The sequence below is a fragment of the Salmo trutta genome, chromosome 25 (assembly GCF_901001165.1).
Source record: "Salmo trutta chromosome 25, fSalTru1.1, whole genome shotgun sequence".
NCBI classification, from domain to species: domain Eukaryota; kingdom Metazoa; phylum Chordata; class Actinopteri; order Salmoniformes; family Salmonidae; genus Salmo; species Salmo trutta.
The window spans coordinates 46,867,511-46,893,036 of NC_042981.1; the positions used below are offsets into that span (position 1 = coordinate 46,867,511).

A 25,526-nucleotide genomic window follows, 5' to 3' on the forward strand; every position below is an offset into this window, starting at 1 on the left:
GGGAATTTTTACTATGATTAAATGTTAGGAATTGTGAAAAACTGAGTTTAAATGTATTTGGCTAAGGTGTATGTAAACTTCCGACTTCAACTGTAAGCCGTGCAGGTCCGTAGCCGCCATAGTGGAGCATCGACACTGAGCTCTTAAAAGAGCTTTTGGGTGTGGAAAATGCGTGCTCATTGAAGTAGGAAGTCGAGACCAGGAGATCGATGCCGGGTTTGTCCTGAGACTTCTCTCTTCTCTGCTTCTTCAGTCCAGTCCTGTAGCTGAAGATAATGGGAGGCTGATTGAGGGGAAGCATCCCCTTATATAGGGACACCTGTACTCCTATTGGCTGCAGATGTGTGCATAATTTTTTCTCAGGCTATTTACTGCCTAGGCAGCTGGGTAAACCACTAGGAGAGTTCCCATATGGGGCGGAGCTCCACGACATAGAAACCTTAGCTCACTATACTTCACTGATGAGTTGTAATTCGTGTGAAGAAAAGGTGGAGAAAAGACGCTTGTGGCGCCATCACAATAGGTGCCCTCCTCTCTCAACCTGTCTCATCACAAGCTCCCAGACACCTCAACCTTTTAAAGTGCTGAAACTAAAGCACTTAAGTTTAATTCTGCGGAACAGCAACTCGTTTTGGAATATCACCCAGATAGAGCAGGACTGAAGTATTTGACGGAGGCAAAGCTCTTCCTATGGCAAATGACACAGAGAATGACCCATGCCACAGCAATCTGCACATTGACAAGGGGAACCCGCGCATCAGCGCGATCATGTTCTCCGCCGGAGTGATAGGGAACTTGGCCGCTTTGATCCTTTTGGAGATCCGCCGCAGGAAGTACCAGAGCCGGCAGCGACTGTCGCTCTTTCACGTTCTGGTCACCACGCTGGTCGTCACGGACTTGATGGGCACCTGTCTGGTCAGCCCTTTCGTCCTGGCTGCCTATTCCTTAAACACCACCATTATTGCTATGATTAAAACTGAACCTCCTGCAATGTGTGAGTATTTTGGATTCTGTATGACTTTTTTCAGCTTGGCCACATTATTTCTCCTCTTCGCCATGGCGCTCGAGCGATGCCTCTCAATTGGCTACCCATACTTCTACGGGCGGCACATCACTAAACGTTGTGGATATATCACCATTCCGTTCATCTATTTAGTTTGCGCGGTGTTTTGCATCATGCCCTTTTTGGGTTTCGGGGACTACGTGCAGTATTGCCCGGGGACGTGGTGCTTCATTGACATGAATCCGTTAATGCCTGAAGACCGTGTTTACCCAGTCCTGTACGCAACTGTTATGCTAATTTTAGTCCTTTCTGTAGCGGCTTGTAACGCCTTTGTCGTTTATCACCTGGTTTTGATGTACCGGAGGCGCAAACTAAACGGGGGATCCGTGACAACTCGGAGTAAGAAGGACCGGAGAGTCCTCTCCATGTCCGAAGAGGTCGAGCATCTCATCGTACTGGTGTTCATGACGGTGATATTCATGATTTGCTCCCTTCCTCTGGTGGTAAGTTTTTTCAACTTTTCTAAATGTTGTACTGTTTGCCTCCCAAGTGTCCCTTTGATAGTCTGGCACGTATATTTTGCGCAATCGAGTCAAGCTATATTTGATTTCTCACTTGGTCTGCAGACAGCTCTAATGCTATATTACTTGTTATAACAGTGGTAGGATACATTTTAGGTTTATATGGTAGGCTATGTCTCTCTATGAAATCTTTAACGTACTCAAAATGACTGTTATTTAATCATGATCATTATTATGATAATAGTTAAACATAAGCTAATAACCCGTCTCGCAATGCATTATAACTGCATCACAATGCATTATACCTTGTCATATAGTCTACTGAAAGTAAAAGGCAAAGCCAACATCCAAACAGTTGGACATCCAAAAATATTAGGATGCCTGTCTAATACAGTCAGCATAAAAATGTACATGTATCAACAAAGAGTGTTTCTCAGAAAAGAAAGACAAAAATGAGTAACACATGTTCTTATTCAGTACAGTTATGCAATAAAGAGGGCATTGCATTTCAATAAAGACATTCACATATGTCTTTTATATCTCAAAGCATTTTGCAACCTAAGATAAACCATAAAAGTTTAACCACAACTAGCATGTCAAATTGTGCCCATATGTTGGAGCTATATTTCTCCTGCTCCTAAAAATCTGCCTGTCATTGACTGAGGTATTGCCTCAATACCCTGTTCATGGCATATTCTGAGGATCAATGTACATTAACCTAAGGCTTTAGATGGGATTTTGTGAATCCATGTGGAATGGTATGTCAGGGGTGGACACTTGTCTCTGTCAGCTGTGATTTGTTGTGATTAGCAGATTCAGTCCTGTAAAGACACGGCAATCCCAGTGTCCCATATATCACCGTTCATGGAGTTACATGGTCATTAGTCCTAATTGCCTCTGGTTCAATAAAGTGGTGATTGAATCCTCCTGGCTCTTGATTTATGTCAGATTAGACTAGCGTTCCCTGAGGATTGTGTGCCAGTTATGCTATGATATAAAAACATTATGTAATTTAACACTTACTACATGGAGTTTGTGTTATTATTAGTATATTTTATGAAAGACACTCAGAAACGGAAGGAAGTAGACAACGATAGGAAACAGAGTGGTACCTACTTATAGATCACTGTATGCGTCATGTAGGCAGGAAACCAAATGCCAACCAACCAGTGATATTTCACACAGAACAATTCCCCCACAAAACCAAAACAGGTTATTAAGTCAACTTTGGTAATGTAACTCTGACAGGTATAATCATTTAGAGTGCATTGACATTTATGATGTCTCGTTATAAGGCTATAAGGGGGGTCATACATTACGAAAAGTCAATGCATTATAACTGTATCATAAGGCATTATCTGTCAGTCAGCTTTCTCACAATTGGAGCTTCATAAGGGTCGCACAGTGGCGGTCCAGGGCCCCAACAGTGGGGCCAATTCAGTTTCCCTCTCAACCACCCCCGCTCCATATGATGGATGAGATCCATTGATAGATTTAAGGTCACCAATAGGTAGATGGCATGAAAAATGTGCTTGTTACAGAAGAATGATCTGCTAAATTGACAAGGTGTCTGCCCCTATGGAGAAAAGCAACATCGGCCCTACGCGCAAACGCATGGATGTCCCATGACGCCATCTGTAAACCAATCGTGAAAGCGGAACATCGGCCTTGCTTATCATGCCAAACACAGGACCCCGCATACTGTAAAAGTATGGTTGTTAACCACATAACTTGTATAGGTTATCAATAACAACATCATTCGTTCAATTTCAAACATTCCATTGTGTTCGAAAACTCGGGACTCTTAAAAGGTGATAAATCAAATCAAATAAAATAAAATGTATTTATATAGCCCTTCGTATATCAGCTGAAATCTCAAAGTGCTGTACAGAAACCCTGCCTAAAACCCCAAACAGCAAGCAATGCATGTGAAAGAAGCACTGTGGCTAGGAAAAACTCCCTAGAAAGGCCAAAAACCTAGGAAGAAACCTAGAGAGGAGCCAGGCTATGAGGGGTGGCCAGTCCTCTTCTGGCTGTGCCGGGTGGATATTTTAACAGAACATGGTCAAGATGTTAAAATGTTCATAAATGACCAGCATGGTCAAATAATAATAATCATAGTAGTTGTCGAGGGTGCAACAAGCACGTCCGGTGAACAGGTCAGGGTTCCGTAGCCGCAGGCAGAACAGTTGAAACTGGTGCAGCAGCATGGCCAGGTGGGCTGGGGACAGCAAGGAGTCATCATGCCAGGTAGTCCCGAGGCATGGTCCTAGGGCTCAGGTCCTCAGAGAGAAAGAAAGAAAGAGAGAAAGAGAGAATTAGAGAGAGCATATTTAAATTCACACAGGACACCGGATAAGACAAGAGAATACTCCAGATGTAACAGACTGACCCTAGCCCCCCGACACATAAACTACTGCAGCATAAATACTGGAGGCTGAGACAGGAGGGATCAGAAGACACTGTGGCCCCATCCGATGATACCCCCGGACAGGGCCAAACAGGCAGGATATAAATGAGGATCCTATACTTTTAAACGTATTTCCCACATCTTGGTTAATCGTTCTTATCGCTCAGAGGTAGTCTTATAGGCAGTGTAGCGTACTAGACTCTATCTAAGGTAATGCAGACACAGTCAGAGCCCCCTGTGGGATTCAAGCCTATACTCTAGGTCGGTCTGCTGTTAATGAAACCGCATCCTGCCTCTGTACGCTCAGTCACAGATGAGATGATATGATGAATAATTAAACATAGTTTCACTGATGCAATTGAACACCTACTGAGAATTCAGCTATCTGCTTGTCTCATCAACATCCACCCAGAGTGCTCTCTAACTAAACAACAAGCAACCGCATGAAACAATCCAGCCAGAGTTTTCTCAAGTTCCAGGGTACGTAGGGTTCAGACAGAGCAGAATTAGTGGAGAATTTGAAGAAGCTCTCAGAAGTATTTTTATTTAGTAGATTAAACCCTGGGGGATAAGGTGCTGTTCCCTAACCCCCCGACTCTTGGGAAACAAAATTGCACCTCGGCTGGAGGGAATACCAAAATTACATGTAGGCTATTTCTTCATTCGTCTTTTGCTCGATTCCTCAAGTCCTATTGCATCGCTTCCTTCTCCAAAAACGCATTGGAGGAGAAAGTCAGAAAGGAGGAACCATGGATGGTCTTCTCCAATATGTTCTGAGGAAAGAATAGTAGAGAATCAAAATCTGGAGGTACTTATAAAGCCATTACTATAGTTGCCTAATGCTTACTGGAATATGAATGTATTGAGAACACTAATCAACCCTCTCACACTTAGCAGGGTCAATAATTCATATGGATGAGCTTGGCCCCATTGCACTTTGTGAGTACCTAAGGTCCTGTACACCGTGCAGACACAAAAGTAAGGCATGGCTGTGGTGTGTTTTTCACTCTCCTCGAGGTTGTTCACACTGCTAGTTCCACCCACAGGATATTGGAGTAATTATGGTTGTTTCAGGAAATTGGCCCACTTTTACTGGAGTCAGCACTTGTGTGTCACACTGGGAAAGCCAAACAGTGCACATAGCTTAGCCACATAGAGCAGGGGCTGTGTGTGCCCGGTCGAGGAATGTGTCTCACTAATACTGAGAGTAATAACCTGTGAGATGGTCACATTTTCCTATCATTATTGTGGAATTACTTGATAGGGATATTGATGGCATTTGTACTTTATTTGACTTTATTTCAGAAAATAGCATCTGTTCTAAGGTATCTAGCGACAGACAGACTGGTGGAAATTTGTACCAGACCAAATCTTGTTTCGCTCCTGCAAATACATCTTCGGCTCTGTGACATTTAGCATGTGGAATAGAAATTTAGATAGTGTCATTGTTGCTCTGGCCTCAGCCTACCCTCTCTTGTTTGATTAGCTTACATACAAACTCTGTATGTTTTAAAGTTGCACTATGCAGAAATTGCTCCACCATTTCCTGGTTGCTAAAACTCTAATAGTTTGCCTAATTTCAGTTTATGTGGCAAAATAAGCGAGTATAGTGTGGAGAATCTTTGTACCATCTAAACTGCTGTGAAATATAGTGTATTTTCCATAACCAAAAATATTGTTATTTCAGCTGTTTGAAGCTGGTGTACAAAACCGAAAGTAAAAGACACAAAAACAAAACTTAAGGGAAGCATAGAAATAGTGCACATAGAACATATCTACCGCTTGTTATACTTTACATTTTTATTTGTTATTATTATTTTGTACATCAGCTTTAATATTGCAGATAGATTGTGGCTTCCATCAATGTAATTGTCTGCATTATTTCCAATCCCCCATATATTTCTTTTGTAAATATATATTTTTAAATACATTTTCCTTTATTATTTTCCCCTAACCCTACCACACCTCCGCTAATTGGAGTAAAATAATGGACAATAGCACTTAGGCTTCTACTTCCAGCTTATATATACTGTCATATTTGTGTATGTAGGTGGCAGGGAAGTCAGGCGCAGGAGAAACCAACTTGGGGTAAATGGAGTAGTTTAATAAATATTAAACAAACTCCAAAAAAAACAACGTACATAAATAAATAAACATGGGTAAAATAACCCGTCGCGCACCAATACAAAACACTATCACATAACACAAACAATCTCTGACAAGGACATGAGGGGAAACAGAGGGTTAAATACACAACATGTAATGAATGGGATTGGAACCAGGTGTGTAGGAAGACAAGACAAAACCAATGCAAAATGAAAAATGGATCAAAGATGGCTATAAGACCGGTGACGTCGACAGCCGAGCACCACCCGAACAAGGAGGGGCATTGACTTAGGCAGAAGTCGTGACATATACATTTTACGGACACAGTATATTTTACAATAGTTACCTTTTGTTTGTTTTTAGTCCCATCCTTCAGCTACCCTCAACCCCTTTCACATATCTCTGAAGACCATCCAGTTTTGATTTCTATTTGCCATATATTTTTCAACTGTGCTGTGATGCTTCACAAAAGTATTGAACCTTTCTATTCTCATAGTTTCTACAGATTGTAAATTAAATAATTATTTTGCTAAAAATGTTATTATATTATTGATCGATTGACTATGACTTTTTAAATCACCCAGCAGTGCTATTTAGCTCCAGGTAAATGTTGCAATTCTTCAGCCTTTCCTGAACCTGCGACCAAAAACAAGCTACATATGGACAGTACCAAAACAAATGATCTAATGATTCTGTCACTTCGCAGCAAAATCTACAGAGCTGGGATGGTTGTATCCCGCATATATATAATATTCTATTGGTTGCAAGACTTCTGTATCATAATTTAAATTGAAAAACTCTTAAGTTTTGAATCCAGCATTGTTTTGTGTATCGGTTGATAAACCATCTGCCATGGAATTAGTACATCAAATCTCTGTGGTACAGCTGTTCATTTTTTTGTCCTTAAATTCAATTGGTATACTTACATTTTTTTTAATCACAATTTTCTTTAACCAATTTTGGTCTTTAAAACATGTTGGGGATAGGGGGCAGTATTTTCACGGCCGGATAAAAAACATACCCGATTTAATCTGGTTACTACTCCTGCCCAGAAACTAGAATATGCATATAATTATTAGCTTTGGATGGAAAACACTCCAACGTTTCTAAAACTGTTTGAATGGTGTCTGTGAGTATAACAGAACTCATTTGGCAGGCCAAAACCTGAGAAGATTCCAAACAGGAAGCGCCCTCTCTGACCATTTCTTGGCCTTCTTGATCATCTCTAACCAAAACAGGGGATCTCTACTGTAACGTGACACTTCCTACGGCTCCCATGGGCTCTCAGAAGGCGGCAAAAAGCTGAATGGTGGCTTTGCAGGCCCTGGCTGAAAAACATTAGCGCATTTTGATAGTGGTCGATCAGAGAACAGAGACTGGAGGCGTGTGCACGAGGCGACCCCATGTTTTTATTCTTTCATCTTTGAACGTAAACAACGACTCCCGATCGGAATATTATCGCTTTTTTACGAGAAAAATAGCATAAAAATTGATTTTAAACAGCGGTTGACATGCTTCGAGGTACGGTAATGGAATATTTAGAATTTTTTTGTCACGAAACGCGTCGGGCGCATAACCCTTCGTCACCCTTGGATAGTGTCTTGAACGCACGAACAAAACGCCGCTATTTGGATATAACTATGGATTATTTTGAACCAAACCAACATTTGTTATTGAAGTAGCAGTCCTGGGAGTGCATTCTGACGAAGAACAGCAAAGGTAATCAAACTTTTCTAATAGTAAACCGGAGTTTGGTGAGGGTCAAACTTGGTGGGTGTCAAAATAGCTAGCCGTGATGGCTGGGCTATCTACTCAGAATATTGCAAAATGTGCTTTCACCGAAAAGCTATTTTAAAATCGGACATAGCGAGTGCATAAAGGAGTTCTGTATCTATAATTCTTAAACTAATTGTTATGTTTTTTGTGAACGTTTATCGTGAGTAATTTAGTAAATTCACAGGAAGTGTTCGGTGGGAATACTAGTTCTGAACGTCACATGCTAATGTAAAAAGCTGTTTTTTGATATAAATATGAACTTGATTGAACAAAACATGCATGTATTGTATAACATAATGTCCTAGGCGTGTCATCTGATGAAGATCATCAAAGGTTAGTGCTGCATTTAGCTGTGGTTTTGTTTTTTGTGACATTATATGCTAGCTTGAAAAATGGGTGTCTGATTATTTCTGGCTGGGTACTCTGCTGACATAATCTAATGTTTTGCTTTCGCTGTAAAGCCTTTTTGAAATCGGACAGTGTGGTTAGATAAAGGAGAGTCTTGTCTTTAAAATGGTGTATAATAGTCATATGTTTGAAAAATGGAAGTTTGGGGATTTTTGAGGAAATTGTAATTCGCGCCACGCCTATCATTGGATATTGGAGCAGATGTTCTGCTAGCGGAACGTCTAGATGTAAGAGGTTAATGCAAGTGTAGCGAAATGCTTGTGCTTCTAGTTCCGACCATGCAGTAATATCTAACAAGTAATATAACCTAACAATTTCACAACAACTGCCTTTCAGTCTCTCGGTCCCCTTTGATGCACCTGTACTGACCTCGCCTTCTGGATTATAGCGGGGTGAACAGGCAGTGGCTCGGGTGGTTGTTGTCCTTGATGATCTTTTTGGCCTTCCTGTGACATCGGGTGGTGTAGGTGTCCTGGAGGACAGGTAGTTTGCACCCGGTGATGCGTTGTGCAGACCTCACTACCCTCTGGAGAGCCTTCCGGTTATGGGCGGAGCAGCTGCCGCACCAGGCGGTGATACAGCCTGACAGGATGCTCTCGATTGTGCATCTGTAAAAGTTTGTTAGTGCTTTTGGTGACAAGCCGAATTTCTTGAGCCTCCTGAGGTTGAAGAGGCGCTGCTGTGCCTTCTTCACCACGCTGTCTGTGTGGGTGGACTATTTCAGTTTGTCCGTGATGTGTGCATTGAGGAACTTAAAACTCTCCACTACTGTCTCGTCAATGTAGATAGGGGGCTGCTCCCTTTGCTGTTTCCTGAAATCCACGATCATCTCCTTTGTTTTGTTGACATTGAGTGTGAGGTTATTTTCCTGACACCACACTCCGAGGGCTCTCACCTCCTCCCTATAGTCCGTCTCGTCGTTGTTGGTAATCAAGCCTACCACTGTAGTGTCGTCTGCAAACTTGATGATTGAGTTGGAGCGTGCATGGCCACGCAGTCGTGGGTGAACAGGGAGTACAGGAGAGGGCTGAGAACGCACCCTTGTGGGGACCCAGTGTTGAGGATCAGCGGGGTGGAGATGTTGTTACCTATCCTCACCACCTGGGGGTGGCCCGTCAGGAAGTCCAGGACCCAGTTGCACAGGGCGGGGTCGAGACCCAGGGTCTTGAGCTTGATGACGAGTTTGGAGGGTACTATGGTGTTAAATGCTGAGCTGTAATCGATGAACAGCATTCTTGCATAGGTATTCCTCTTGTCCAGATGGGTTAGGGCAGTGTGCAGTGTGATGGCGATTGCGTCGTCTGTGGACCTATTGGGGCGGTAAGCAAATTGGAGTGGGTCTAGTGTGTCAGGTAGGGTGGAGGTGATATGGTCCTTGACAGAGAGAATAAAGTAGACGGCATCGGTCAAAATCGTGATTCATGACCCTATGTCCGGCTGGGGCGTACATGCCCAAATAAGGGCATCCGGTCAGGACATCCTGGTGGGAAGGTGTCACGTGGTTAGGGTCATATAGTTGCATCCTGTTCTGTCACGTGTTAGAGTGTGTGTTATTTTATATCTATATTGCATCTCTTTGAGGTTGTCATGATGATTGATGTGTAGTGTTGAACAGTGACCCCAAACATACTTCCAAATTTGTGGCAAAATGGCTTAAGGACAACAAAGTCAAGGTATTGGAGTGACCATCACAAAGCATTGACCTCAATCCCATAGAAAATGTGTGGGCAGAACTGAAAATGCATGTGCGAGCAAGGAGGCCTACAAACCTGACTCAGTTACACCAGCTCTGTCAGGAGGAATGGGCCAAAATTCACCCAACTTATTGTGGGAAGCTTGTGGAAGACTACCCGAAACGTTTGACCCAAGTTAAACAATTTAAAGGTAATGCTACAAAATACCAATTGAGTGTATGTAAACTTCTGAACCACTGGAAATATGATGAAAGAAATAAAAGCTAAAAATAAATAATTCTCTCTACTATTATTCTGACATTTCACGTTCTTAAAATAAAGTGGTGATCCTAACTGACCTAAGACAGGGAATTTTTACAAGGATTAAATATCAGAAGTTTTGAAAAACTGATTATAAATATATTTGGCTAAGGTGTATGTAAACTTCTGACTTCAACTGTCTATCTCACTAGGTCATGATATTTAAGCCTCCATATATCCACTAGTTCCAATATATCCATGATATTCGTGATTTCCTTAAGTGCATAAGGGTGATATTTTGTAGTGTGATTTCCTTTACGGTCCATTGAGGTATTTAAAACCGTATTATAATCTCCCACCATAATAATAGAGTCTTGTATTGCTTGTAGGCTTGATAAATTATTATATACTGAACAAAAATGTAAAAACAACATGTACAGTTTTGGTCCCATGTTTCATGAGCTGAAATAAAAGATCCCAGAAATGTTCCATATGCACAAAACGCGTATTTCTCTAAAATGTTGTGCAGAAATGTGTTTAAATCCCTGTTAGTGAGCATTTCTCCTTTGCCAAGATAATCCATCCACCTGACAGGTGTGGCAAATAAAGAAGCTGATTATCATAAACAGCATTATCATTACACAGGTGTGCCTTGCGTTGGGGACAATAAAAGGCCACTCTAAAATGTGCAGGTTTGTCACACAACACACAACACACAATGCGACAGATGTCCCAAGTTTTGAGGGAGGGTGCAATTGGTATGCTGACTGTAGGAATGGCCACCAGAGCTGCTGCCAGAGAATTTAATGTGCATTTCTCTAACATAAGCCGCCTGTTTTAGAGAATTGGTAGTATGTCTAACCAGCATCACAACCGCAGACCACATGCAACCACGCCAGCCCAGGACCTCAACATCTAGCTTCTTCACCTACGGGTTCATCTGAGACCAGCCACCCAGACAGCTGATGAAACTGAGGAGTATTTCTGTCTGTAATGAAGCCCTTTTGTGGGGAAAAACTCATTCTGATTGGCTGGGCCTGGCTCCCCAGTGGGTGGGCCTGTGTCACGCCCTGACCAGGCGAACTCGGGTATATTGGGTCAGGGTGTGTCATGTTAGGTATTTTTCCTTGGTTTGTGTTTTGTTTACGTTTTAGCCTTGTGTAGGCTCTAGGTGGGTAATTCTATTTTGGGTTCTGTCGATTCCCAATCAGAGACAGCTGTTGCTAATTGTCTCTGATTGGGATCACATTTAAGTTGCTGTTTTCCCCACGCTGTTTGTGGGGTGTTGTCTCTTTGTTTTGAGCACGTAACGTATCGACATTTTTCTTGATTTTGTGTACATGTTTAATTCCAGTGTGTTGAATAAACATGTGTTCGCTCCCAGCTGCGTTTTGGTCCGCTTCCTCGTCACCAGGCGACGAACGTTACAGAACACCCCACCGAACCAGGACCAAGCAGCGGGAGGAAAAGGAGCGCGAGAGATGGGCTCGCGAGGGGAAGGAGTTCTGGACCTGGGAGGAGATCATGTCGGGGAAAGGACCCTGGCGGAAGGATTCCCAGGTCGAGGAGGAAAAGCCAGCCGGTAGACGGAGTCGCAGGCGGCGGTCGAGGAGGCCCGGAAAACACTCCCAAGAATTTTTTTTGGGGGGGCTAATGGGGTGGTCCGGAAGGGCAGAGGAAGAGCCCAGACCACTGCTCTCGTGGGGGATGACGGCGGAGGAAGAGACGGAGATGAGGCAGTTGATTGAGGACCTGCAGAGGGAAGATCTGGAGGAGGAGCCATGGTATGCGGAGTTGCGCGCTGTGTCGCCAGTGCGCCCGCACAGCCCGGTGCGTCCGGTGGACATGCCCAGCACATGCCGTGCTAGGATGGGCATCCAGCCAGGACGAGTGGCTAAACCGGCTCCACGCTTCAGGTCACCAGTGCGTGTTCACAGTCCTGTCTGGCCCGTTCCTGTTCCCCGCACCAAGCCCACGGTGCGTGTCCACAGTCCTGCCCGGCCCGTCCCTGCTCCCCGCACCAAGTCATGGGAAGCGGAGTTGCGCGCTGTGTCGCCAGTGCGCCCGCACAGCCCGGTGCGTCCGGTGGACATGCCCAGCACATGCCGTGCTAGGATGGGCATCCAGCCAGGACGAGTGGCTAAATCGGCTCCACGCTTCAGGTCACCAGTACGTGTTTACAGTCCTGTCTGGCCCGTCCCTGCTCCCCGCACCAGGTTAGTGGTGCGTGTCCCCAGTCCTGTCCGGCCCGTTCCTGCTCCCCGCACCAAGTCAGTGGTGCGTGTCCCCAGTCAACAGTCACCAGTGCTGCCAGCCAGTCAACAGTCGTCAGAGCTGCCCGCCAGTCAACAGTCGTCAGAGCAGCCCGCCAGTCAACCATCACCAGAGCTGCCCGCCAGTCAACAGTCGTCAGAGCTGCCCGCCAGTCAACAGTCGTCAGAGCTGCCCGCCAGTCAACAGTCGTCAGAGCTGCCCGCCAGTCAACAGTCGTCAGAGCTGCCCGCCAGTCAACAGTCACCAGAGAGGTCAGACTGCGCTGAACTGCCGGAGTGGTCAGACTGCGCTGAACTGCCGGAGTGGTCAGACTGCGCTGAACTGCCGGAGTGGCCAGACTGCGCTGAACTGCCGGAGTGGCCAGACTGCGCTGAACTGCCGGAGTGGCCAGACTGCCCTGAACTGCCGGAGTGGCCAGACTGCCCCGAACTGCCGGAGTGGCCAGACTGCCCCGAACTGCCGGAGTGGCCAGACTGCCCCGAACTGCCGGAGTGGCCAGACTGCCCCGAACTGCCGGAGTGGCCAGACTGCCCCGAACTGCCGGAGTGGCCAGACTGCCCCGAACTGCCGGAGTGGCCAGACTGTCCCGAGCTGCCGGACTGCCCATACTGTCCCGAGCTGCCGGACTGCCCAGACTGTCCCGAGCTGCCGGACTGCCCAGACTGTCCCGAGCTGCCGGACTGCCCAGACTGTCCCGAGCTGCCAGACTGCCCAGACTGTCCCGAGCTGCCAGACTGCCCAGACTGTTCCGAGCTGCCAGACTGCCCAGACTGTCCCGAGCTGCCAGACTGCCCAGACTGTCCCGAGCTGCCAGACTGCCCAGACTGTCCCGAGCTGCCAGACTGCCCAGACTGTCCCGAGCTGCCAGACTGCCCAGACTGTCCCGAGCTGCCAGACTGCCCTCCGGCCCAGCCCGTTCCTGCTCCCCGCACCAAGTCAGTGGTGCGTGTCCCCAGTCCTGTCCAGCCCGTCCCTGTTCCCCGCACCAAGCCCACGGTGCGTGTCCACAGTCCTGTCCGGCCCGTTCCTGTTCCCCGCACCAAGCCCACGGTGCGTGTCCACAGTCCGGCACGGCCCGTGTCCGGTCCACCGGTGCCCAATCCTGTTCCGGTCGACGGCTCCGCTCCGGAGCCTGAGCATGCCGCTCCACAGTGGTCCAGTCCGGGCCAGAGGGGCAGGGTTAAGGTGAAGGCGGGGGAAAGAACACGCCCGGGGCCAGAGCCTCCACCGAGGGTGAGGCGCCCACCCGGGTCCCCCCCCTAATAGACTAAAGTTTGGTGCGCCGGGAGTACGCACCGTTGGGGGGGGGGGTTCTGTCACGCCCTGACCAGGCGAACTCGGGTATATTGGGTCAGGGTGTGTCATGTTAGGTATTTTTCCTTGGTTTGTGTTTTGTTTACGTTTTAGCCTTGTGTAGGCTCTAGGTGGGTAATTCTATGTTGGGTTCTGTCGATTCCCAATCAGAGACAGCTGTTGCTAATTGTCTCTGATTGGGATCACATTTAAGTTGCTGTTTTCCCCACGCTGTTTGTGGGGTGTTGTCTCTTTGTTTTGAGCACGTAACGTATCGACATTTTTCTTGATTTTGTGTACATGTTTAATTGTGTACATGTTTTGTGTACATTCCAGTGTGTTGAATAAACATGTGTTCGCTCCCAGCTGCGTTTTGGTCCGCTTCCTCGTCACCAGGCGACGAACGTTACAGCCTGGCTTCCAAGTGGATGGGCCCACCTATGACTGCACCCCTGCCCAGTCATATGAAATCCATAGATTAGGGCCTAATGATTTTATTTAAATTCACTGCTTTCCTTATATGAACTGTAACTCAGTAAAATCACAGACATTTTTGCATGTTGCATTTATATTGTTATTCAGTATTTACAGTATGTTTTCAAAGAAGCATGGATCATCATTATTCTTATACTTGCTTTCGAGTAGAATGATCAGTAAAGATCCATATTACTATATTATTTTAATATTCTCCATAGGTAGGATTGCATATTTCCATCTTCTTTGGTCCAATTAATATATAAAAATGTGAGGCTATTTTAGATAATAAACAATTTCTCAAGTGTAAGACAGTCTTAAATAATCTAAATACAGTACTCTCGAGTATAGGGTTACATACCGTCAGTGCATGGTTGCGTTGGTACGTTTTCTCACTCACAGTCAACCATTGTTGTGATCTTTGCAACGCCATGGGCCCAGTAGTGTGTTGTATTGGATCACTTTTTACGAGCTTGTTAAGGGTGGTGTTCGAGAGGACACAACCAAGGTTCCCATGCTGCTATCCTCTGAGGTCCTGCCAAAATGTGTTTCTATATTTATTTATTACTTAACAGCCTTCCTTTTTGTTTATTTGAGAGTTACTCCATAATTAGCTTCCTCTTCTGAAGCTTTTGTTTCACTAAAGACGATCTGTTTCCGATAATCTGACATTGACGCTGATCTCCTAAAATGCATTTTATCTACTGGCCCTTGCCAACTTCACCCATTGCCGATCCTGTGTTTGAGGGTTTCAAAACAAACATAGGAATGTGGTTTGGCTGGTTAGGTACTAGCAAAGAGTACATTCTGGTCTGCTTTACTTTTGGGAGAATGAGATAAACAGGATGTTTGCGAGAGCTTAAAAAATATGCTCTTTTAAGCCTTGCCAGTTATTGATGGTGACAGCGGTGGGATCCCGTGCTTAGACAGTTGGTGGCAGAGGTGGGATCCCACACTTTTTAAAAATATTATTTTGGGGGTATTTTCATTTTATTCAGAGAGGGATAGGATGAAATGAGTGGGGAGCCACAGAGAGGGGGAATGAAGAATAGTAGTGGGGCTGGGATTCGTACCCATGCTGGGGGGGGGTGAATACATTATGTGCTGCAGGTGTTGGCGTTACCCGGTAAACAAGCCTCAGGCACAGATACCGCACTTAGACATCCCGCGGTAAGACATTAGGACTTGCTATTCAGTGTCTTCTCTTCCTCTCTTGTCTCTTAGATCCGTGTGTACATAAACTCCGTGGGCCAGCGGAAAGAGAGCCACAAGACGGACCTCATCGCCCTCCTCTTTCTCTCCACCAACTCCATCGTGGACCCCTGGGTGTTCATCTTCCTCAGCCCGTCAGTGCTGCGCTTCTTCTGGGGAGCGTTGTGCAAGGTGCCCCTCCTGCGCTCCAGGTAGTCCTTCTTCAAGTCTTCCCTGGGAAAGGACACGCACGCCCAGCTGGAACTGTGCCATCCCAGTGCTTCCTCTGAGTTCACCCACCCCACATGTCCACGCAGATGGTTTGACCCGCTGATGTATTGGACCTGACTGGGGCCTTGTAATAGCCTCTGAAAGGAGTAGCCACTCAGAATAGAGCTGCTGCCCACATGTCCCGGCCTGCCTAGTGGTCTGGTTCTATGGCGGGGGGAGAGGTGTTGAGCTACTTAGGGGCAACAGCTGGACAAGCGGAACAGCAACCTACACATTCCTGCAAACGTAGGCTGCTGTTGCTGCATTCTTGTTTTAGAACAAGCTCTGAGAGGCTCAAATTGGAAGCCTCCAGAGGCCAGCAGCAGACGGACAGTTGGACTCGAACTCCACGGAGAGTGGGGTTGCAGTACGGGTCACGTTCTTAAAAGCACTACACATTATTTGTTCTTACAGCATGGACTCCCAAACCAGAGGCCACTACAAGGACAGCAACATAGGATTCACAACACTGAAGGGACTAAATCAGATAAGGACTGTTTATTCTATATGAGTTGATCATGTTCCAGAGGCATGCGTTGTTGGCGCCATGCCCTTTTAGCATGCCCCGGGACTCCCAGGGAAGTTTCTTTGTACTGAGATGTTCCTTCCGCTATCATATGCCATCCTTGTGGTTTTGGGAATTGCGTATCATGATCAGAACATTCAGAGACTTCCTCCATGTGATGCAAGCTGGATTCACACACACACTATCCCTGCTCCCTGCAGCTATGATCTGTTCACCTTTCCTCCCACTGGGTGCTCACCTCGTAAAGCCAAAGGGCAAGAGCTCAAGCATGACATTTATTTTTGACACACATGATTTTTTTTATCTTTCTTTTGTCAGATGGGTAAGCGGCACTACGAACTTCGAACCAGATGTTGGTTATTTGAAGTTGGGTAGCATGCAAAATGTATGTGGTGATGTTATGCTGGAATCGTGAGAAGATAAAGGTGTCCTCTGTATTCTTGAGGTTTCTTTGTGATAAAATGACAGCCTGAGTATTTATTATGATGTGTGTTCAGATCTCATTGATGTATTAGTGCACCTGAAGGTGACAAGGAGCTTATGATGTTCAGTGTGCAGTTCTAAATCTGTTCGTTCCCGTGTGTACGTGTGTGTGTCAGTGTCAAAGAGATGGCACCGAAAATAATTTCTATTTACAGGGAATCCTACCATGTACCTATTATACCTATTGTTCATGTATTCGCGTTAATCAGTACTGCGGAAGATCCTGATTGAGACTGACAGACGTGTATTAATGTACATGTGCCAGCGCGTGTGTGTGCGCCAGTGTGTGTGTGTACGTTTGTGCATTTGTGTGTATGCATGTGTTAACACTTCTGTAAATATGCGCCTGACTCATCCATCCGTCAGCCTTTATCCGTCAAACCCTTTCTGGAACCCCACCTCCTGTCATAGGCCCACGTCGGGGATGGCATCCAGATGTGTGTGTTAACAAAGTTAGACTCTTAACCACCCCTTTAAAAAGTTATTACTCTTCCATAATCAAAACAAACTGAGGGATCTGACCAGCTCCACCAATAGAACTTACACAAGCAAATCAGATGCTCATGTGGCCTTTGGGAGACCACATTGAATTAACAACATGCAGAGCCTTGAATTGGATCACTAGTCACGAATACTAACGAAATAAACAGAATAATGACATCATAATTATATAGCGTTAATTACATAACAGCTGGCTCCCCGGGAACAGGCATGCGAATTCGATTACAAATGTGATTAATTCTGTTTATTCTCTGGATTGATTAATAAAGCCGATTAGTCATGTCATCTGTAAGTCCTGGGTCGTGTTTATTAGGCACAGAACAAAAGATAAATGGACCGAAACAGAGGAACTAGCTGAACTTTTCCAATAAGAAAAGCTCAATTTCGGTTTTAGCTGCAAAACATTTACCCATAGAGCCTTTGAGGTTGGAGATGCCATAGCTAAGGTCTGTTATGGCAAGGCGGCCTAAGGCCCCCTGCCTCGTGGTGGGAGAGAATGTTGATTGGATTTATATAATCAAGCTCCTGCAAAGGGGAATGGGAGACCAGAGGCACGAACCACCTCTTCCAGAGTGCCTTCAGAAAGTACTCACACCCCTTAACTTTTTCCACATTTTGTTGTGTTACAAAGTGAGAATAATTTGTTTTCAATTGTCCTTTTTGGTCAACGATCTACACAAAATACTCTGTAATGTCAAAGTGGAAGAATAATTCTAACATTTATTACAAATGAATGAAAAATAAAACACTTGAGCTTGAGCTCCAGGTGAGCTTTGCACATCTGGATTATACAATATTTGCCCATTATTATTTTAAAAATTCTTCAAGCTCTGTCAAATTCTTCGTTGATCATTGCTAGAAAGCCATTTTCAAGTCTTGCCATAGATTTCCAGGCTGATTTATGTCAAAACTGTAACTAGGCCACTCAGGAACATTCAATGTCATCTTGGTAAGCAACTCCAGTGTATATTTGGTCTTGTGTTTTAGGTTATTGTCCTGCTGAAAGGTGAATTCGTCTCTCAGTGTCTGTTGAAAAGAAGACCGAATCAGGTTTTCCTCTAGGATTTATCTGTGCTTAGCTGTATTCCGTTTATTTGTATCCTAAAAAACTCCCTAGCATACCCATAACATGGTACTCAGTAATGTGTTGTGTTGGATTTGCCCCAAACATAACGCCTTGTATTCAGGATAAAAAGGGAATTTCTTTGCCACATTTTTTGCATTATTACTTAAGTGCCTTGTTGCAAACATGATACATGTTTTGGAATATTTGTATTCTGTACAGGCTTAATTCTTTTCACTCTGTCATTTAGGGTAGTATTGTGGAGTAACTACAATGTTGTTGATCCATCCACATTTTTCTCATATCACGACCATTAAACTCTGTAATTGTTTTTAAAATACCCATTGGCCTTATGGTGAAATCCCTGAGCATTTCCTCTTCGGCAACTGAGTTAGGAAGGACGCTTTGTAGGGACTGGGTGTATTGGTACACCATTCAAAGCCTAATTAATAACTTCACCATGCTTAAAGGAATATTCATCTTTTTTTTCTATAAACATTGACCAATTGGTACCCTTCTTTGCAAGGCACTAAAAAACCTACCTGGTCTTTGTGGTTGAATCTGCGCTTGAAATTCAGTACTCGATTGAGGGACCTTACAGATAATTGATTGTGTGGGATACAGAGATTCAAAAATCATGTTAACCACTATTATTGAACACAGAATAAGTCCATGCAACTTATTATGTGATTTGTTAAGCACATTTTTAATCCTGAACTTAGGCTTGCCGTAACAAAGGAGTTGAATACTTATTGACTCAAGACATTTCAGCTTTAAATTTTTTACAAATGTTCTACAAACAAAATTTCACTAAACATTATGGGGTATTGTGTGTAGATCAGTGACACAAAATCCTAATTTAATCACAAAAAAAGTTGTGTGAATACTTTCTGAAGGCACTGTATGTAATCAATGGCTGAAGCCATGGCAACCCACCACTAGCTCTCCAACAGATACAGAATTCAGAAGTGCTTTACAAATGTGTCTTTGGGCTTCCTTTATCAGATAGAATTATTCACCTTGTCCGTTTTAAGAAAATGTGTTATTGATACAGTTGCTATTCAAAGTCATTCAAAAGGAACCTGTAATATCTGCTGAACATATCCCTCTTTGCCTGCATCCCAAATAGCACCCTATTCTCTACATACTGCACTTACTTTTATATATATACGGTAGGGAATGGGGTGCCATTTGGGACATAACACACTGGGCACAAACTGGTTAAATCAACATTGTTTCAATGTAATTTGTCAACGTATTTTAATGTGGAATCTACATAGAAATTACATTGGATTTGAAAAAAATCATCAAACTTGTTTTGAGTGTGAAATTTCAACCACAGGATTATGTTATCATGGTAAACAAATTTGAACATAGACAAACATTTGTATCTTTTTAAAACAATTCAGTCACTCATCGGAGAGAGAAAGAAACGTGTTTATCACCAACAGTAATGTGGTGTCTGTCAATGTGGCACACGTCGCCAAGAGCTGCCATCCTCCCAGACTTGATCGTTTGATTCCCCTCGTTCAACCTGTCTGGTGTCATTTGGGTTCGGCTGACTCACACGTTTTGTACATTTAGAATGTACACGTGGTTGCCTTGACGGAAACCCAACGTGACATATTCCAGGCCTTGCACCTACGTATCATTGCAGGCTATGATAATTTCAAGAAAGGCAGCTCGAAAACAAAGTCAAAGTATGTCATTTTTTGCCTTGTCGCTTGCAGCTAGTACTGTTTGTGTCTCAATGGCCCATTTTTTTTTTTAAATGTGTCGATAAAATGATCGATGTTTTGGTTTTGTAACATGACATAATAAAGCTGGTACCACTACAGATGATTTCTGTACCATGTTCTTTTTTCCCGCTTTTGTCAGCAGCTCTACCATTTCCTGTGAGATAGTTATCACCTAAACCAAGGGCCTCATCACGAGATCCAAAATGTCAGCACTGTTTCGTCCTTCATCAAAAATCCAATTCAATCTCATATTATTAAAGATGTCCTTGTTAGTATAATTATCTCTTGGCAGCCCTGGGTTTAATGTGCGCAGAGGGAGGAAGCATTCGCAATGTTGATGTGTGTTTATTGCGTTCCTCGGGACAGGCAAAGCCAGGGCACTGGAAGATCTACAGAAGAGAGTCAGAGAAAGGGGCAGACAGGAAACAGCTGCTATGTGGCATGTTGAGCGATAGGAGTGTGGCGGGTCACACACACACACACACACACACACACACACACACACACACACACACACACACACACACACACACACACACACACACACACACACACACACACACACACACACACACACACAGTTCAAGTGAGATAGGGAAGACCTCATGGGTGGAGAGTTCTAAATGCCAATCGCAAATGCCAAACATCTCAAAAATGACTCAAGCACTTGAAGAAAGATTAACAATGCATACGCAGAGATAGATGGTACATTAATAAATATACATACCCTTCCGTTCAAAAGTTTGGGGTCACTTAGAAATGTGCTTGTTTTTGAAAGAAAAGCACATTTTTTGTCCATTAAACAATACATGCATGTTTTGTTCAATCAAGTTCATATTTATATCAAAAACCAGCTTTTTCCATTAGCATGTGATGCTCAGAACTAGCATACCCACCGCAAACTTCCGGTGAATTTACTAAATTACTCACGATTAACGTTCACAAAATACATAACAATTATTTTAAGAATTATAGATACAGAACTCCTTTATGCAATCGCAGTGTCCGATTTTAAAATAGCTTTCGGTGAAAGCACATTTTGCAATATTCTGAGTACATTGCCCGGCCATCACGGCTAGCTATTTTGACACCCACCATGTTTGGCCCTCACCAAACTCAGATTTACTATAAGAAAAATTGGATTACCTTTGCTGTTCTTCGTCAGAATGCACTCCCAGGACTTCTACTTCCACAACAAATGTTGTTTTGGTTCGAAATAATCCATAGTTATATCCAAATAGCTCCGTTTTGTTCGTGTGTTCAGGTAACTATCCGAAGGGTGACGCGCCGGCGCGTTTTGTGACAAAACAATTCAAAATATTCCATTACCGTACTTCGAAGCATGTCAAATGCTGTTTAAAATAAATTTTGATGCGATTTTTCTCGTAAAATAGCAATAATTTTCCAAACGGGCGACGTTGTATTGATTCAAAGAGAGAAAGAAAAACATGGAGTCGTCTCGTGCACGCACGACCAGTGTCATTGTTCTCAGAAGGACCACTCACAAAAACCCCTGCTGTTTTTCGCCCAGAGACTGGAGAGCTCTCATTCCACTTTCTGGCGCCTTCTGAGAGCCAATGAAAGCCTTAGAAAATGTCACGTTACAGCAGAGATGCTGTATTTTTGATAGAGATGCCCTAGAAGGAGAACAAATTGTCAGACAGGGCACTTCCTGTATAGAATCTTCTCAGGTTTTGGCCTGCCATATGAGTTCTGTTATACTCACAGACACCATTCAAACAGTTTTAGAAACTTTAGAGTGTTTTCTATCCAAATCTACTAATTATATGCATATTCTAGTTTCTGGGCAGGAGTAGTAACAAGATTAAATCGGGTACATGTTTTATCCGGCCGTGAATATACTGCCCCCTATCCCTAACAGGTTAAAGATACAGAGAGCAGTCACTATGTTATTTCTCCCACAACTTTTATGATCTATACTTCCCAGCTCTCCATATCTCCTTAGCTACGCATACATGCACACACATACACATACACACATACTAGAGATAGAACATGATGAGAAATAACATTATGTCCAGAGATTTGATTTGCAGTAAGGACAGCATTCCCTCCTCAAACCAAATACCATGAGGTGTGCTGTTATGTATTTATTATCCTTTTCTCTTCCGCCCTCCTATGGATCTTTAGGGAAACTACACCCAATACTGGTATTCTGCACTGGACACTTGACAATAGAGCACCATCAGTGGCGATTTTAGTATATAAATCTTGGTGGGGTAAAAAATACTAATGTGGGATGCTTGCCAGCTAAGTCACTACACAACACAACACTAAACAATACACTACATGAATTGCACTATAACGGTGACAAACGGTGACCACAAACTGTTAGGGCCTACATAACGCTGTCCCAACAGCAGTCCCAACACATTACTACCACTGCTACACCTGGCTATCAGCGGAGCCTTGTCTGGCAGCTAAACAGTTCATTCAGCATCCTTTACTGCCTTTAAAAAAACATAGCTGATATGGCTGACTTGCTTACACAAATGTGTTTTCTACTGACAATTGAAATATACAAACTATGGCATAAGGGGACGACAAGTGGATAAGAGGCAATCCGTAATTTAGATTAAGACATTAATGAGCGAGTGACGACGGAAATAGTCAATATAACTATTTGTTCAGCACTTTTGAAATGTACAGCAACAGAATTTAGAACATGGGCTGTTCTTACAGCGTACTCCCTGCACACCAAGTCAGAACCGTAGGATAAATAAAGAGGGCATATAAGCAGACAATTAAAGCTCTTACAATATTTGATGATTACATTTCTCTAAAACAGGTTATAGGCTACATTCGCACCACCAAGTTAGAACAGTAGGCAAAATTAAGAGGTGAAAATATACCAAATTATTAGGGTGAGGCTCATGGGCAACTACCGGCTTACTACACAACATACACTTAGTATTACTTTCTTAGCTACAGTATGCATATCTCCCTGGCATAATACATAATTTATGCAGCAGCATACAATACATTTTTGGACTCACTTGCTCACTTATTAAACAGGAAGGTGGCGCGGCGGTCCTTTGTGGGCAAATTTTGTCATCAAACTTTGCCATCAAAGTCTGGCATTCTCTGGATTTATGGTGGGAACTCCACTGAATAGGAGGCTAGTGATTGCTTTGCAATGCTTGCAGTTAGCCACTGATTACTTCCAACCCACTGATTGTTGAATTAGCGATTTCCAACTTGTTTTGTAATGGGTATGTCCAATGGCCAATGAGCACCGAGACGTTCATCTATACATTCTCTTCATTATTTCTCTTCATATGACAAGGATTAAAAAGGATTTGCCAGTAGATTGTCGACTTGATTCATGATGATGACTGCTAGCAAATATTTTAAAAGTAATGATCAGTCCAATCAATCAAAGCTACTGTACATATAACGTGATTTGACGTCATTTTATCTGTGGCCAAAGGTCTTGAGCCTTCTTGGAAGGACACTTATAATATAACTCTATGGCAGGACCCAAAGGGCTGACATTTTTGATGTCTACTCTTACTAAGGACTTAGACTTGACCTGTCCTCATGAGTAACAGAACACTGAGCCAATCAGGCGCAATGCTCCTATTTTCTGCTGGCTTGCCCCACCACCTGCATTTTGGAGCTGCCTTACTAAAGAAAACAAAAAAGAGACCATGTTTGTATACGGCTTTATTAATAAATGTTTTTTTTACATAGTTTGCAAACTGATAGGTGACACGTATGTATTGCCAAAGGATTATTTTTTTTATTTTTATAAACTAAACAATTTTTGAATACATTTTTTATATTTTTTGGGCAAAAGAATGTGGGGCTCAAAACAGGTGGGGCTCTGCCCTGAATGACAGGTCGCCACTGAGCACCATCCACCTCAACCACTGTAGTATCTTTAACCCACTGTTATGCCCAGTTCTTAGAGCCTTCATACGAGTGTCAGTCTTCATACGAACTGTATCAGACCTGTACACATTTGGATACTCATTGACATAAGCTGTGTTATAATTTGTAATTTTAATACGTATCTTTCTCCCGCTCACTCTATCCCTTGTGTTTGCACTTTTCACAGGCCTTTATTCAATGAGTGAGGGAGCTCACCCCTGAGCAGGAGCAGCAGAAAAGGGTCACATAAAAAATTGTTGGAATTCAAAACAGACCCTGATGACTCACAGGGTCTTGTGACATTCACCAGTGTGGCGCTTTGAAGAATTAAAGAAATTAATAAAGCTGAACAAAGGAAAAATACTTTGGTCGCCACACCCCATACTCATCCAATACACGGTCAATAACACGTCTCTAGTTGTCCATGCTGGTTTGGTTTAAAGGGGTAGCCCCGCCTCTTTCAGGTGGACATGATTGTTCTTAATGAGCTTGATGGAGGTGTGTGGCAACCAATGAGGGGAGGGCTCCCTTCCAGGTAGAAAGGGAGTGGGAGGGGTTTTGTACAGCCGCCTTTCAAAAATGTGCATGCATATTTGAATATTCTGTGGTGAATATGGGCTGCAGATGGTGGTGTGTCTTAGCGGGTAGAGGAGGCAATGGCCGCCTGATAGTGGGGTGTAGGTGGTGGCATGGCTCAATTTGGCCACCCCATGGAATGCCACCCGTTCGGGGAGCATGACACACTGGTCATTGTAGGGCAGATGTGTCAAACTCATTCCACGGAGGGCCGAGTGTCTGCCTGTTTTCCCCCACCCTTGTACTTGATTGATGAATTAAGGTTACTAATTAGTAAGGAACTGCCCTCACCTGGTTGTCTAGGTCTTAATTGGAAGGTAAAAAACATTGGAATGAGTTTGACACCCCTGTTTTAGGGGAGAGGAAACACTCTGGAAGGGTGGCACTTGGATTTGTGACTAGGTGCCTGGTATCCATCCTAACTTGGCTGGAGATGGGGGTAGCTGGCTGGCTGCTCAGGGTAGGCATAGGGAGCCTGGTAAGGCTGAGCTGGTTGCTGGACTTGGGCCTGGTAAGGCTGAACTCATTGCTGAGCTAGAGCCACTGGGCTTTTCTCTAGGTAAAGTTGGGCTGGTAGCTGAGCCGGGGCATGATAGGGCTGAGCTGGTAGCAGAGGTGGGACCTGGTAGGGCTGGAGTAGAAGCTGAGCTGGGGTGTTGTAGGGTCGGCGACTGGTAGGGCTGACCTGGGGCCTGGTATGGCTAGGCCAGGGGCTGGTAGGGCTGACCTGGGGCCTGTTATGGCTGTGCCAGGGGCTGGTAGGGCTGAGCTGAGGCCTGTTATGGCTGGGCCAGGGGCTGGTAGGGCTGAGCTGGAGCCTGGCATGGCCAAGTCTGATGGGGATGAGGTGGTTGCTGAGCTGGGGCCTGGTAGGACTGGGCCAGGGCCTGGCATGGCCAGGGCGAGGCTGATGGGGATGAGCTGGTTGCTGAGCTAGGGCCTGGGCTGGAACCTAGTATGGCTGGGCCAGAGGCTGGTAGGGCTGAGCTGGGGCCTGGGCTGGAGTCTGGTATGGCTGGGCCAGGGGCTGGTAGGGCTGGGCCGGGGGCTGGCATGGCAGGGCCAAGACTGATGGGGATGAGCT

At 44.4% G+C, this 25,526-nt stretch overlaps 1 protein-coding gene and 1 long non-coding RNA gene across 7 annotated transcripts in view; one reads left to right on the forward strand and one right to left on the reverse strand.

Moving 5' to 3' along the window:
* Nucleotides 1–406: 406 nt before the first annotated feature.
* The window catches only part of nid2a (nidogen 2a (osteonidogen)), a 158,063-nt gene continuing 132,943 nt past the window's right edge, over nt 407–25,526 (forward strand). For 5 of the 6 annotated variants that reach the window (XM_029714107.1, XM_029714108.1, XM_029714111.1 and 2 more), the window contains exon 1: nt 408–1,506. In XM_029714107.1, coding sequence (XP_029569967.1) covers nt 691–1,506 — 816 coding nt within the window. In that variant the 5' untranslated portion in view covers nt 408–690. Of the gene's footprint in view, nt 1,507–25,526 lie in introns of all 6 variants that reach the window. The other variant, XM_029714112.1, reaches the window with a different exon arrangement.
* Nucleotides 4,603–15,187, reverse strand: LOC115162636 (uncharacterized). The gene is made up of 2 exons (XR_003869600.1): nt 14,561–15,187; nt 4,603–4,707 (listed from the first exon to the last, which is right to left on the reverse strand). It is a non-coding gene; the product is annotated as an uncharacterized LOC115162636 (long non-coding RNA).